The sequence below is a fragment of the Gallinula chloropus genome (assembly GCF_964237585.1).
Source record: "Gallinula chloropus genome assembly, chromosome: 8".
Lineage (NCBI taxonomy): Eukaryota > Metazoa > Chordata > Aves > Gruiformes > Rallidae > Gallinula > Gallinula chloropus.
The window spans coordinates 9,898,346-9,914,922 of record NC_140093.1 but is presented as its reverse complement, the minus strand read 5'-3'; the positions used below and the strand labels follow the sequence as shown (position 1 = coordinate 9,914,922).

Sequence of the window (16,577 nt, the reverse complement as noted above, 5' to 3'; positions counted from 1 at the left end):
GACACAGTCTGTTCTTGTACTCTACCTAGTGACTGGAAATACACACTCTTATCTAATATAGGGTAAACTTTAATCACCATTGTCTCCCTGAAGCTGCAATACTACATAAGGCAGGCATTCCATCAGTGGAAACAGGTAGTGGAAAGTGGCAATGGCCACTTCAGTCCCTACAACATAGCAAGCCACTACAAAATGTAGGCAGAGATGAAAACTACAGTAAAAATACTTCTCTGTTCTTATTAAAGCATGAACAATTGAGCTAGATTCAAATCTAAAAGTTGTCTTCATTAAGGTCTCACACATACAGGTGCAAGCTGGAGCAGAGGAAGTTCCATGTGAATATAAGAAGAAACTTTTTCACTGTGAGGGTGACGGAGCACCAGAACAGACTGCCTAGAGAGGCTGGGGAGTCTCCTTCTCTGGAGACATTCAAACCCTGCCTGGATGTGTTCCAGCACACCCAATGCTGTTCCCTAATTCTGAAGGATACGACTAACCTATCACAGTGAGGTAAATAATCAAGAATCTAAAATTAAAGCACATTAAAGTTTTAGCTTTACTGAATACTTGTGACAAATAGAAGAAAAACTAAAGTGTAAATTATATATCAAATATAAATTAAATAGTACAAGTAGGTAGCTCTGAGTCAAGCTGTTTACCTTGGCTCTCTTAAACAGGTAATTGTCTGGATATGGTTGTATTATGTATGTTCAAACCTGTACCTTAACCTAAAGAATATCATTGTGCATCTTCATTTAATTATTACCTCCCCACATTTATTTTGCGTCCATTTAAATTTCCAAGACACAGAAGTTAGTTTTAACTGATTCTTACTCCTACACCACTTTAAGTAAGGTACATGTACTGTACTAACAGGAACAAGGCCACATGGAAGAGGAGCATTTGCTGCTTTCCAACACTCCTGTCCTGCTCCCTTCTGCCACCCCTACACAGCAAGGCCTTTATGCTGTCCAAAGAACCATCCAGAGAAGGAGATGGTTTTGTCTCAAGTCACTTATCATGAGTCTGAAGTCCATGCTGCAAAAGATCTTACAAAGAGGACCATTTCAGCTGCTTGAGAGTCCAACACAGGACCATCTCCTGCCCTGCTACTGCAGATTTTTCTCAGATTTTTCTCAGATTTACACTAATGTACATATACAATATTTCCTTTTAAAAAGTGTACATCCTTGGAAATGCAAAAGAAATCCTGTTAAGTGAGAAAAATATTTAAACCAGTAGTCAAACACACATTGTTAAAGATACAGGACCAACTACATATTTTGATTTCCCATCAGAACCATCAAAACCACTAAGAAGTAGCACAGGAAAGGAATTGTAAAGGGTAACAATTTCAGGAAAAATAACTGGAGTCCTTGAGTTTTTCACGTGCTTCTCTGCTTCCAACTGCTATACAACTTCCATTTTCTTTTGTCCTCTAGCATGTTTTTCCAGGGTATACTTTTACACAGATTATTGTAAGCAATCATAAGGATTGCTCTGTTTCAACCCCAAAGCAAGGCTAAAGTGCACAGAGAGATGGACTGCACACAAAAAGCAAGCTTTCCATACACAGGACTTCTCCAGGCTTTAAGATACATGCTTAGAAAAAGGCTTGCAAACAACTAGGACAGAAATAAGGAAAAACTGCCTTGAAGTGTCACCTCTATGTTAATTAACAGTCATCCAAGTGTTCTGTCAAAACTGTGGACTCTGTGATTTGCACAGGTTGTAAGTCAGACCAGAATTTAGCTTAACATATCTTAAATAAGCTAGTAAACAGGGGTTCTGAATAATTACCTGTTCCAAGTCTTGAAGGCATTGCTGGCTCGCTTAAATAGATAACCTTCCATAACAATACCATTGGCTGCATCCACATTGTACTCCAGCTTAGTATCATCACTGGAATAATCCTAGTACAGAGGAACAAGACAAGAAAGAGACACTGCAGTTTCAACTGACTCTTCAAGTATGGGCAGCATTAATGTAATTAGGAATAATGTTTTGCTTGCAACATTTACTAGTCATGCCATGACTCCCAGTCCCTAACACTCTTAAATAAGTATTTTTAGGAGACCAGAATGCTGAAGATTTTTACTTTACCTGCACACAAGGGGCACTTCTTGCTCAGGTGCTAGTGCCCTCTACGACCAAGTAGAGGACAAATGCTACTGACAGAGCATCTGATGCTTCAAGTGACTGCTCAAATGGTCTTAAATATATTCCAAAGACAGACAAGTGTAAGGTAGATGAAAAGGGGCAATTGGAGTTCAGAGTCAAAACCAAAAAGCAGTTGCAGAAAACTGTATAGAGCCAGTCGTGCTTTAGCAGGTTTTTTTGAGATCTGTCATCTTGACAAGTGGGACAGGTCAGAATTTAGAAGAGCTAACCAAAGATGATGCTATCAGTTATCACTAAATTAAAACAGTCAACATGCTGGCAATGACAACAACAACCTAGCAGCAATTTTCTCCTTCATCAGCTTTGACAAGAGTATGAAGCTAGAAGCAGGATAAACGAATATAGGTTTTAATCTAATAACAGGTAATAAGAGTTAATAACAACCTTTGTAAAATTTGTAAAGCTAACTGCTTCACATTGCCAGACAACATGGGGTGGACTAAGTAGTAATACATGTGGCCATTTGCTCTCATATGCAACCTGAAACAGCACAGACTCTCCCCAGGGAGCTACAGAGCTCAGGTAATTCAGTGAGTGGGAAGCTAAGAAGTACTGGGCATGCATGAAAAACAGCACATGGAATGACATCATTTATCATAAGCTATGTCCAGTGACCAAAATAATATACATGCTATGATTTAATTTCACTGTTAGTAAAATATATAACTAGACTGGCAACATACAGCTTCTTCCCCTTAACTGGGGCAGAAGAGACACATCACTAAAAATTAAGTTTCAGAACAAGAAAAACCCCAAATGGCTTAAATACTGAAGGTGGCAGACATTTCATAATGTCACTGTCCTATACCTTCAGCAGGTACTTTTTGTGAACTGCAAACATCACTTTTGTGTGAGAAGTAAGCCTGTACATCCCTGCTTTGTACTTTGCTCCTTATGAATTTGTCTATTTATAGGAAAAAAGCAGCTAAATATAGTAAGCCAGTTTCAAAAGCAACACCATTAGCCCTGTGTGGCATTCCAGCCTGTACACAGCTCTTCACCTACACGATTGTTCACTCTTCTACATGCAGATGGTTTGGTCCAATTTAAGGTTAATTAAACAAGACAATGAAGTGGTTACAAACATCAAATGAGCCCTTTACACTCCCAGGCCAGTAAAGCAGCAAATCCTATCAAATTACAGCATTTTCAGGTATTACCAATCTGAAAAGTTGAACTACATTTGGAGTGTCAAAGCCAGAGTTCTGATAATTCACTGGTAGAGGAATCCTGCTTTTTTTTTTTCCTGCCTGTTTTCTAGATCAGAAAATTTGAACATTAAAGACTTCATGTAACCACACAGCCAAGTATCACAGTAGAACTTTCACTTAGTATTTCCCAACTTGAAGGGCTAGAAGTCCTGTAATATTCTTATACCCTCAAAAGAACCCCCTTATAAGAACAGATTTAGACATGCTGATGTCATATTCCCTCCCTCCCCAAAACCCTGATAAATTACTCTAACTTACCAGCTCCCAAACATAATGAAACCTGCTAAATATTTGCATCTTCCTGCCTCAGTGACGACTGCAACTCCTTGTCTAGCAAAAGGCAACATACAGCTCCCTCAGTCTTTTCTGACCAAAGTACCACGCGATCACATTTTCCTCCAGGTTTGGAGAACTGCTGCAGAAAAACCAACTGTCTTTTCCAATGAACCTAGACTTATGCTGTGAAGACATACACGAGCATGACAGGAGAACTCCTTTGGAAAATTTACCACACTACACCCCCAGTCCAAATGGTCTCAAATATTGAGCTTTTAGCAGAATTTTTAATGGCTTCCCTGGTGGATTCCACCTCTGTAGAACAGATAAAGACAGACAAATGCTTAATATTTACCTAACTGTACGTAGCAGACAACAAACTGGGTGCTGGTGGAGGGGATAAAGCTTCTATATGCTTTATTCATACACCTTCACTGATAAAGTTGTCAGAAAAGATGAACAAAGAAACGAAAAACCACCAACACCACCAACCACCACCACCCACACTTCATTTAAAAGTAGAAAAGGAAAAGCAACTAGCTAAGGCGTGCCTGATCTTATAGTCTCTGTTGTTTTATAATTAAAGAATAGGAGAAAAGCAGTCACATTACAGTTTATTTTTATCTTGGCTCACGGAAAAGTTTAGTGAATCACAAAAAATAATCAGGGGGTGGAGAGAAATACATCCTTATCTTTCCAGTGTCCTGTGTAAGAGAATCACATGTTAACAGACCCAGTGTCTTTATACAATTCAGACTTTTGTATTCCTTAAGCAGCTGATAAAGACTGAATTTTAAGCATCATTTATTTACTCACTAAGTGACAGATTAAATGTGCTTTAGACCTAATCACAACTAAAAAAATTAAGGCAGTATTATAAAGGTTACACTCAAGTGCTGTGTTGCACATTTCATTTGGATCTGAAGGAAGGAACATCTGTGGTTTCTATTCTGATACAGATGTTTCAAGTATGGCCAACTACTGGAAGAGAAACACGTAGAAGTGGGTTATAGAAGAGTACAGAGTGCTTTCATGCCTTATTTTTCCCCTCTCCTTTTTTCTTTAAGCGTCCATGAGGGATAGCAAACCAGCTGGCAATGGAAAAACATCTTCCATTTCCACAATTAACACTAAGCTGGTGGGTGACAGAACACTTACTAATCTTGACAGCATTCATTGAATGTAATTTCATAGAAGCCTATTAATTTAGCACACATACTGGATTCACTTCAGTGAACTGGCTTGCATGTTTTCTTTCTCTACATAGAATTTTCTTGTTACCAGAGCAGAAGCCTCCTTACTTTTCAGCAGCAGAGCTTTCCCTTTGCTTTCAGTATGAAGATTGAAAGGTCATGAAAGGTATTCAAGCCATTCGGCCAGTAAATCTCAGGGAGTGTGAGTTTCAGTATTTTACCAGGGAACATGCATTCACAGAGATGCAGAATTTTTGAGATTTTTAAAAGGCAGTAAATGGAACAGCCTAAGAACCAAAGAAATCACTAATCTGAACGCTTACTTCAGCATATACTGGATGAGATGACACTAATTGTGCAACCCTCTCGTTTAGGAAGTTGATTCCATTCCCATCCCACCAGCAGAAGATATGTTTCTCATGCCTAAATTGAGGTCCCTTGAGGAAGGGCTTACAACAACAGACACAAGTAACAAGGTTTACAGTCCAAAGCAGAGTGAAAGAAAGCGAGACGGTCACTGAGCATACAAGTCACCTGAAACACTGGCACATCTCTGTCTCTTGAGACAGGAATTAGTTTGTGATACTTCTCAACAGCAGCCCTGGTTTATGGCTGTGGTAGCATTGGGTTTCCTATCAGCTTGTTTCCTCAAGATGTTAAAAATTTTCAAATCATTCTCACTCCAGCTGTTTCCTGAGCAGTTCTTTGGATGCAGATTATTTTTTTTTGTGAAAAAAAGGATTTGGATACAACAAAAACTATTTGAAGTTCAATGCAATTATTTTGCTTGTATCATTTCCCACATTTTAGAACAAAATATTAGCTCTGTCACAAAACCAAATATCCATAATGCTATTCACAGGTCCAACTGATTTTTAGATTATTTCTTAATTCAACATATTCCTACAGCAATGGGCTGCAAACTGCTCAGAAAGCAAGAGTTTAAGTCTCTAAATGATACTGACACTGTGACACCACTCTTTTGATATTAGCCTTTCTCTACAAAAAATGTTCCCAGTATGCTCATGACATTTCTAGATTATTTCATAATATGCTTTGCTTCAGATTACTATGGGGAAGATAACCTCTCACAGTAAGAAAACAATATACATTGCTTCCTGCATATTTGCTGAGTAAACAGAACAAAAATTAAATCCCAAATGATCAGATGTCAGAATTCTTAAAGAGGTCAAACTAGAGTGGTGACCAAGCCCTTCCATGACTTTTGTATTAGCCTCTCAGACAACAGCCTAATTAATTCAGATGATGATTAGAAACAAAAGTGAGATGAGTTATTTAAGTAGTGCAATTATTCTGCATGCATATACACATATATGCAAACACAGGTAGTGGGCGGGCAGGTGTGTGCACATGTGCACTTACCTATACATTTCAGAAAAGGTTCTTTATCCACACAATGAAGAAAAGGCATCTTTCTGAAGCATTAGATTAAAACTTCAGTATATTAAATACATATATACCTCATGGAATAGTCAACACAAGAAGCAGATGTTTCAGTAGTTATAAAACATGGAAGGATTTGGCACTGGAAGATTTGGAAACATATGCCTAAGAGGCAGCCCAGTGGAAAGCAACATGACCAGCTATGATTCTATAACAGACAACAAGGTTGCAATCCTGGTCAGGGTGACCAGATGACAAATACTGATATAAAGAACAAGATCCAAGGTCTAAGCCAGTTCAAGATTCTGAAATCCTAATGAGCTGGAAGCAAAATTGGTGGGAAAGTTGGGAACAACAAGGAGAAGGAGACAAAATTTCCCCAACAAACACACAACATGAAAAACCAGGTAAGTTATTTGACAAGCTATAAGAGAAATCTCCAATAAATCATGTCCTCCAAAGCCCAGACGCATTAATGTAGGAAGTATCATCACAAAAACGCATCAGTGACTTCACTGATAAGGGCAGGAGACAACATATACAGCTCAAAAAACACAGAACTCCAGAGGACAACATTCAATACAATCTTATTGCCCTGATCATATTTTAGAGACAGGGTAAGATTGTCATTCAATTAAAATAAGGAGCTACATATAAATAGTTTCATTATTATTGCCATTTGTACTAGAAACCAAGAATATTTATATTACACACATATACAGCTTACAAAAGTTTCAAAAAAAGCTTAAAAGTGTCAATAACTGCTGATACTATTAGAAATAGTTTACCTGTAAAGCAGCCTTAAGCAGCATTTGAAGAAAAAACAGACTGTAAACACCACTGGCAACAGCAATGACCGCAATTCACAGTGACTAGTTATTATTGCTATGGCAAATTAAAAGATAATTGCCCGTAATTTACATCCATCACCAAGCACTGCTGTTCTCTAAAATCATCAACTACTGCCCACTCCTAAAGCTAGGCCTACAAGCCCCAACAAATTAAAATTTGAACACCAATGTTGATTCTTAAATTTCATCTCTTTCCCATTTTCCCCTCTTTCTTCTTCTTTGACTGCAGTTATCTCCTGTCTGCCTCCAAACATCAGCACTGCCCTAAACCTCATCAAATTATCTGCTCAGTTTCAGAGTTACAGAAACCCCAATGCTGCCTGCCAACTCCTGCCGGAATGATGGCATGAAGTGACAAAAACACTTACCAGCAACCAAAAATGTTACCTTTTCCATCAATATGAATATTGACTGCTACTAAGGCTACCTACATTATAATCTTAACATTATATCATTCCTGAATTTATTTACTCAGATTTCATTTACATTTGATCTCTTTATTTATGCCACCCAAAGAGACCAAGAACGTATTTGAATAAGAGTAAGAAACATTGCATTATGTTTAAACTGGTATCTAATCCCTTCCAAAAGTACCTGCAGTATTAGCTCACTAACAGAGACTTGAGTAGATATATTTAACTTCTAGCATTAGGCAAAACGAATACTGATGTAGAGCTCCTGAAATGTCCAAACATCAGGAGTGATTCTCTCTGCAAAATGAGTTATCTGCGTTTTTCTCAACAAGCAAGAAGAATTATTGTACATGTCAATCTTCCCAAAACAGCAATCTAATGTAATTTTGGTAAGCTTGAGCACCATACATTAGACAGCCTTTACAAAAATGTACTTTTGCTCTTCATATGCAAGAGCAGCAGCCACATTATACCTCTAAGTGCTGCACTCATATTTGGCACAGTCCAGAAAGTGATACACATGACTGTGCAGTGTATATACTTCTGCAGATACACAGGAGGGACAGATAGCAACTTTTACAACCATACTGAATCCAAGATATAATCACAACAAAGTGTTTAAATAGAGTCCCAGCATTCAAATAAATTCTGTTCTATTTCGGTTTCAGTCAAAATTGAACATAATATTCTGTTGTGTAATACAAAATGAGTATTTTCAATCCAACCCTACGCTTAATGATGCGTAAGTCTCTGTCTCTGCACTAAGATACCATTCCTCACAGTTCAGATGCAGAGGTGCTCTGCTGGGGAGAGATGCCAGAGATACAAAGATGGGTGTGCAGTCTGCCTTTTACATTCTCTCAAGTACCTTTTGTTGAATAGTGGAGTGCTTTTGCTCCATATCTCTCTTCTCCTTTGCAGCATCTACAGCCAACTGATCCAGCTGAAAAGAGAAACAGAAAATTGGATCTTTAGATACAAAGAGAAATTTGCCTCAATAGGTTTCATAATGCTGACAAAAAAAGAACACATTATGTCTAGACACCGCATGTCTCGTTTTATTTGCATAGTTAATTACTCCTCTGGTCATAAAGTGTTTACCTTGGATAACCACTGAAGCCTTGTGTAAAGCACTGCACTACCAGCCTGAATTAACCTCTACGAAAGGTGTATGTTTCTCCTAAGCCTTAGAAGAGATGTTTCAAAGAACAGCATGGTGCCAAGCATATGCGACTCTATACCGCATTGGTGCTCAGGCTCCGAAGAGAATGACTCATGCTTTAGCTGCTCCTGCTGGCTGACTGGCCTATGCAGCAGCACTGGCAGGAGCAGCAAAAGCTAGAAGGAGCAGATCTCCTCTCTGTAAAAGGGAGGGAGAGAACTGCCTTCACCAGGCTTTTGTATTGATAGCTTTGATCAGGTCACTAGCAGCTCTTTCTAGTCTCGGAAATAACACAGGGTTTTGCAAAGAGGGACTGTCACAACAGAGAGGATTTAAGTTGGAGTTCTTACAAAGTCTGTGAGAGAAAAGATGCTACCAAAAACTTGCTGCAAGCAAGTCTATAGCACTACTATATACACCTTTTCCTTTTAAAACCAGAATGGGAAAAAAAAAAGCAGGGAATTTAAGATATCCTGTAAGATAGTCAGCTGGGTTTTTTGGGGTTTTGTTGTTGTTGGTTGGGTTTGTTGCACTGTGTGCAACACCAGTTTTCCAGCTGAAGTCAGTCACGTGGCAGAGGGCACAGCATGACTAAGAAAATGTCTAATTCTCACACAAATAGGCTGTCCCCACCCACTCTCATAACCACAAGTGAGAACCCCTGCCAACTTTGGTCATTTTCCCTAGCATTGCATTTCATCTGCCCGAAGCAATGGGATAAAGAGACAGTAACTGTCCCTAACGCCCCTGTACTACACAGCCCCTAACAATTAAGGAGCCACCCGGCACTTGGGACATCCCAGTCCAACTGTGTACTCTGCTACTTGTCTTAACTCTCCTCTCCCTGGCTTCTTCTCTGGCCCAAAAAGCTTTACCAGCCCTTTCACACCTTATAGGTATTTGGGACCATGAACAGGTTACAGACTGAAGCATCCAGACATATTTATGTAGCAATATGACTTAAAAATGACAGAAGAGCCTCTACAACAGCTACTGGGCTGCCACTGTGCTCAGACTGTTCCATACCCAGAACCCTGGGAAACAAACTGTCCCATGATAAACATGTGAACTGGCCCTAGGGCTATTCAAGACTTTTTAAGAATCAAGTTTCTTGCTAAAACCTCAGATGCAGGAATCCACACATGGTCCCCAAGGAACTCCTTCTCCTACCCTGCTAGATGAAACAGAAGGCAGCCACTGTTCAGATTAGGGCAACTAGCTCTAATTTATCTTAAATACAAGTGTTTGAGGATCCCTCTACCACAGCAAAAGTGCCAGAACAAAGCCCTTAACAGCAGCTCATTCCATCATTTACTTTTAACTATCAGGAGAGCATGGCATCATTCCGGTTTCCAAGCTCCAATCAGCATCTCTTCTTTTCACTTAGGTGTGCAACACATCAACTATCTTACTCCAACAGCATAAAACCACTAAGAGCTGTGGCCAATCACACAATTATAAAAATCCCAGTCATTATACCACTACTGGCAAGCCTTCAAAAAAGTGTTTTTAAAAATCCTGCTTTTACTGGTATCTTATAAACATTTAGCACCATAAGTGGTATTCTGTAGACAACTAAGACTAAAATATTCAGCTTTTTAAATAGTCACCTTGGAATGAAAATTCAAGTAGGTTCTTTTTAAACTAATACCACATTTCACATGAGAAGTGCCAAATACCATAATTTCCATGCAAAAGCTTGTATTACACTTGTGTGTCATTAAAGATTCCCCTACAATTATCTGACTCACAAGAAATCCTACCCTGACCTAAAATAAAGCAAAACTCCTCAATCCTATTCTGTCATGCAAAGCAGTTATTCTGAAAACGCAAAACAAAAGAATTAAAAATGATAACTATAGCATTTAAGATAATTTAAGTTTTAATACCTCATGTTCTGCTAAATAATGCAATTAAGATCATACACAAAATTTACCTGGGAATGTAAAAAGAAAGAATCTGCCAATAGTTAAAAAAAAATCTAGCAAAACCCTATCTTGTGGTGTCACAACCTATCTCCCCCCTCTCTGACCTGTTAAAGCCAGAAGCCTCAACCGATACAAACTGCAAAGCCATTAGTTGTTAAACTTTCATCAGCTATTTACACGTGTGTGTTCGTCATGGAAAATATTCATTGCTGAAATGCCAGGGTCTGCCACAAAAGAATAGTTCAGCAAGTTGTACACCTTCAGGGTCCAGTCTATCTTTGCTCTCATTGCAATATATTTTCAACATTCTCAGCTTCATATTTTCTAAATTTAAGTCCTTTGGTTGCTATGATACCAGCAACAAAATGAGTGTTACACAATGATCCTTACCAGATCAAGCAAAAGGATGACCAGCCATTCAAAAATAGCCTTGTGTTCCTTGCTCAAACAATCTCAGTGAAATGGAAACATTAACTCCTAACTGGTAGCACAAACCACTACCAACTCCATAGGTTTTGTCTCCTTTCCCTATAGTTTTTGTCTCTTTTCCTGATCCCTTCTTCTACAGAGGTACAGGACACACATTCTACACAGTTCAACAGTTACAACTCAAAATAGGAGGACATGAAAGAATAAAAGGCACAACTAAGGACAGAGTCCCGTGCACCTGAACCTCTCAAGTGCTGCTATTACAACAAATACAGAGGGCTGTAGCTGTATGGTCACTTCCCTTCTTGATGGCAGTGGCAGCCCAAGCAGCTTGTTTCTCTTCTCAGCTCCATCACTTGATCACCACATGCATGGTGTGTACACACACACAAAGTACACACCTCCCTGATGTGTGTTTGTAAAAGTAATTAAGACCCACAATAACCAGACCAGGGACTAGTCTAGCAGAAAAACAACTATTTAGACATTTGACTGTTGGACTATTTTTTCTACAGTTCCCAATCTGCTTCATTACCCAGACACAGAAGCAGGTTGAGGGGCACAGATGACGACAGCGCTGTGGCAGGAATAACCAGCTCAGAACAATGCATTTCTTAGACAACCAATGACACATCTACTTGAGATGAATGCAAACAATGTTTGGGTCATTTGTTTGCTCTTGTATCTGGATAGTCATTTGAAATTTAGGTTGGCTTTGTTTCGTACATCAGGTTGGGAAGTGGCAATAGAGGGTTCTGCACCAGTGCAGCTGTTGCAAGTCCTTAGAGGGGAAAAAATTTTTTAAATAAAATAAAAAAAAAAAAGGAATGCTTTACATGTTTTTCCAGCCTCATTCAACTTGCACAGAAAACAAGTCAAGACACTCCTGAGTCATCTTTCTGTACCAAAGACAGATCTTCCATTGAATATTGTATGTTCTTAATCTATTTTGAATCATCATTTTCAATGTCTCCCATGTGCAGTTGGCAGTGGTACATCTAACCCTTTCATGAGTCCCTCACTGAAAGCCCAGAAGTTGCACTTGTGTTTTCTTAAACGACAGAACTGGGCAAGTATGAACCCAGATTTGCACTGTTTATTAAACTTCTATGTCCTAAGGGACTAAGATCAATTTTATTTCTGGCACACTGCGTAATTCATACTGTAAACAACATACACAAGTAGAAGAAAAAGCTACTTTTTATTGTTAAGTGTATTTATAGAATGGGTCGTATATAAATTTTTTAGAAAAAAAATTCTGTATCCTGAATAGCCTAGAATACCACAAATGGCAGTACATGGTTGTACTGTATTATGTAAATCCTAAAGGTAGCATTAATTGCAGCAAACAGACAACTTTTAGTTTGTTTTCATTCGAACCACTTAAAGTGTATTTTCATGCTTTGTCTTTATCACACTACAGTTCCCTTTCAGAATATATCTAGGAGATACATATATATATTTTTCAGCCATTCCAATGTATAGTTATAAATTTAAGCAACTTGTTACCTGTGCACCAAGATCATTCATGTAGGGCCCAAGTTCACTAAATAGATCATAGCCTTGATGGAAAAAAGCCAGATGGGCATACATAAAGGATAACATCTAGAAGGAAAAAAAGTATAAATTAAGAAGGATAATTATTTATCAGATATCACATAACTAATCCACATGAGCAAACCTGCAAGGTAAAAGCAGCAGAGACCCAAACCAAAAATCTCAGAAGTTAATTAATGAGATTATTCTCATTAACAACAACAACAAAAATCTACTTAAGGGCAGAAAAGTACTAGTTCATGTCACCTGAAGGTTTTGTTATCTTCTGTTTAACTAGGGCAGGTAAATTACAGAGGGGCTACGGAATGTATTTACTAATGATCCAGAGCCATAACCTTTATGAACACAGCTAAGACTTCCCAGCCTTAGAAAAGGAAGCAAATTGGGAAGATGCAGACTGAATGGCAAGCAGCTCTACAACTGTGTCCCAACTAAAGCTTTCACAATTTAAAGGAATGAAGAAAATTATGGGAATGCAACTTTAAACCACGGAAAGAAAAGCACCATTTAATTTCTCAGTCTCTACCTAAGAAAGGTTTTTACAGAGTTAATATGAAGCAGAAAAGGGAAGATAATTGGAAGAAAACTAGCATGCAATTATAGTTGTATATGAGTAGATACCATGGTAAAGCATATTGCATATTTGCTACAATATGCTATTTACATTAATACCACCATTTTTGTAGAAAGAGCTGAATCCATCTTAGATTATAAGTAGTACTTATTGTTTAGAAATGCATATAGCAGACGTCTTGGCAGACAAAGTTCAATTTTAAACCATGGAACACAATCCTAAAGAGTCAACAGCAATGAAAATCTTGAAGTGTTCAAATCTGAACCAAAAGGATTGTGCAGTTACAGTACAGGCCAAACAGACAGCCCATGGCACCAAATGTACTGGCAATGTTTTGATGAGTAAAGAGACAATATTTTCAATATAATCTTCTCCAGTCACATTTCTTTACTGCATATTTATTTCAATATTTTCTATAAAGTATATCTTACCGATTTTAGGATTTCTGCTCTCCTTTTAGACTGCAGAACGTTGATCTAGAAAAAAAGACAAGAACTTATTTTATTCTACTTGCACATTTTCCCCAGAGAAGTAAACTTCAAAATGCTTCCAAATAATCTAAAGCTTTAAAAAGTCAGAAGAACATAACTCAATATACAACTTTTCAAAGCACTTCTTTTAAAAGAAGATGCATGCTAGTTTCGTCATCATGTTGAAATGGTGCAGCAAAGGCTTGCAAAGCTAGACTTTCACAGTCAGAGTCTCAACTTTCTTATATTTAAAGGGAAAACACAAGGCATCGTGTGCAAGCAAGAAGTAATACAATATACCTTTCAAGCAAGGAAAATGTGAACTTCACACATTTCAAATACTCACTTTAACAGTGTGACCTAACCCAGCCCACCAACTTTTTAAAGCTGCCCTCAAACCCCTGCTATGGGAAAGAAACGACAGGGGCGTGTTTGGTTTTCCCCTTGGGTTGACATAGTGCAAAGTGTCCCAAAAGTGGGATATAGTCCCAGGCTCTGAGACAAGCAAGAGCACACTAGCTTCACCAAGTAGCTGTTCCTAGATAGGTGCACATCTAAACAAGCTGAAGTCACCAACCAGTGGTGTTGCCCTAGATCTTAAAGAATTTCACAGTATATATACAACACCCCCCAACCTGATTCTTCACATTCACTTAGCTCCTCCATTCTTTGTCTGCTATTCTTTAAGGTTGTCATCAAGAACCACAGATTTTACTTTCAAAGCCCCATTTAGCAGAAACATGCATGGTTTTGTAATTCAACACCCCGTCAGTTTAAAATTCCAGGAAAAAAAACAAACAGAAAACCCCAACAAACCAAACTTACTGAAGCTATGATCAAAACCAGATTGCACTTCTATACTTGAACAGTCAGTATTTTGGAAAACCTTTTGCAGCAAAAATAATTAAGATTTGTTTATATAGAACAAACCCTCAACTTCCAAGGAGGAAAAAAAGAAAAGGGAAGCATAGGCTTTGAAACCATTTAAAGCCAATATAGCTACAAAGAGACCATAGTTGTTAGGCCACTGTTTCCAGAAGAAAAGAGTCACCCAAGTAGAAAGAATTCCTAAAGCTGAATTATTTTTCTGTCTGCATTAATTAAGAGATGATGAATTTTTTCCCTGTTACTTTAAATGCATCTTTATCACAGGAGCTGCTCACACTCTGAACATATGAATTCCAGGAGACAAACAATCTGCAGTTCAGTGCACATACAAGGAACTGGCCTCCACCAAATAATCAAGTGGTACATAATTCACATGACTTTAAACACGAAAACAAACTTTGTCCTCAGCATTCAATGCAATTCAGGGTTGACCACTGACTACCATCTCTGTGCACATGCTTGGGTTGTTCAGATCTATTCCACTTCACAGGTGATACATGCAAATTTAAAGGACAGTTAACTAAATAATGGACTGTCACAAATCAAGATGACAACATCTAACATAAAACCATCATTTTAAAGGGTTCATGAGATCCCTTTAGGAGCCTCCAACCCTTCACACTATCCAAGGTGCAATAATCCCGTTTTGCTGCAGTTGTGGGTAGCTATGAACCAGATGAACTGTAAGTATCACTAGAAAAATTATTATTTCACAGGATTCCAAGCAGCAGGACAAAGAACACCTCTCAGCACTCTACAGGACGTGCACACTAAAGAGCAGAAGAGTAGTTATGCTCTTGATTTCCCTCACAGCACACCAGCAAACTCCAAGGCTTCTCAACATACAGGATTTGCTGAACAAAAACCAAAGTAAACAGCTGGAACTACAACAGTAGCCAACATCTTATATCAGAATTGTTCAGACAATACACATTTCCCAGGCTAGGTTACAGTTTTTAACTTCAAATTTATGAAGGGCTGCAGCAAAGCAAACTCATAAAATACAATTAGGCAAGTATCAGGCAAATACTCTTTTTGAAAAACTAATGCTGAAGGTGAAAATTAAACTGTCATTACAGCAACAGCACTGAATGTCAGAGCATTAAGCAATAAGAATTCTCAGACTTAATTTAAAAAAAAATAGAGACTACTTGCAGTTAGTCCTTTTTCACTGAATCTCCACAGCCTCTGAGAAGTTTACAGTAAGACCTTCTAAAGGACAGAGCTCTAAGTGTATTTAACAGATGGATCTGAAAGATAACTTCCATTGGTGCACTTACCTGAAGAACATAATCCAGAGCTATGTGTCGAAAACATTTCCGTGTTGCAGTCAAAATATTGGTTGCTTCCTCTACTTCATGCTGCTTATTTCTCTGAACTTGGGCATTTTTTACTAGAGCATTCTCCTTTTCTTCGCTAACTTTTTCAAACTGTTTCTTTGCATCTTTAAATTTCCTAATATCTCTAAGGAAAAAGGAAAGACGGGCAACAAATTAATTCCAAACCATGAAGAAAGTGTTTAAGCACAAGACAGACCATGCTGGTGACTGCTGTAACTAGTTTCCTTGTTTTCACGTTCTTCAGTAAGTGCTTGGATCAAATGGAAATCATACAAAGTAGGATAGAAGCTACCCTCTCTCTCCTGAGGAAAGGACATAACTGAAATGTAAATAAGTGCATCTCATACTTACTGGGAAAAAGCTTTAGTAAGCACTTTTCCCCCTAAGCTTAGACAATGTAAGTAAAATCAGTAATTCATACTATTTATAGTTTCCACATCTGGATCTAAAGTCTCTGATTTGGGGTGATTTTTAACCAGCTTTAATGCACACATCTCAATTTATGGCTGGCAATTTTCAGGAAAGATGTAACACCAACCCACTCAAATCAGATGTTTCTAATTTCTATTTTATCTGTAACATTCCCATCACAAGTCCAAGGTAACTTACTCTTTAACAAATGTCTGAAGTTGTGCTTTAATTGACCTTTGTGTTTGGTCAAACAGGATCTGAAAGAAAAGATTATGTAGGTCAAAAGCTT

General features: G+C 38.2%; 1 protein-coding gene across 2 annotated transcripts in view; it reads right to left on the bottom strand.

Moving 5' to 3' along the window:
- The window catches only part of ACAP2 (ArfGAP with coiled-coil, ankyrin repeat and PH domains 2), a gene marked incomplete at its 5' end in the record, with an annotated part of 60,577 nt that overhangs the window by 20,349 nt on the left and 23,651 nt on the right, over window positions 1-16,577 (bottom strand). For both annotated transcript variants that reach the window (XM_084267356.1, XM_084267357.1), the window contains 6 exons: window positions 1,801-1,913; window positions 8,398-8,472; window positions 12,558-12,653; window positions 13,611-13,655; window positions 15,818-16,001; window positions 16,487-16,545. In XM_084267356.1, the coding sequence (XP_084123482.1) occupies window positions 1,801-1,913; window positions 8,398-8,472; window positions 12,558-12,653; window positions 13,611-13,655; window positions 15,818-16,001; window positions 16,487-16,545 (572 nt within the window). The remainder of the gene's footprint in view (window positions 1-1,800; window positions 1,914-8,397; window positions 8,473-12,557; window positions 12,654-13,610; window positions 13,656-15,817; window positions 16,002-16,486; window positions 16,546-16,577) is intronic.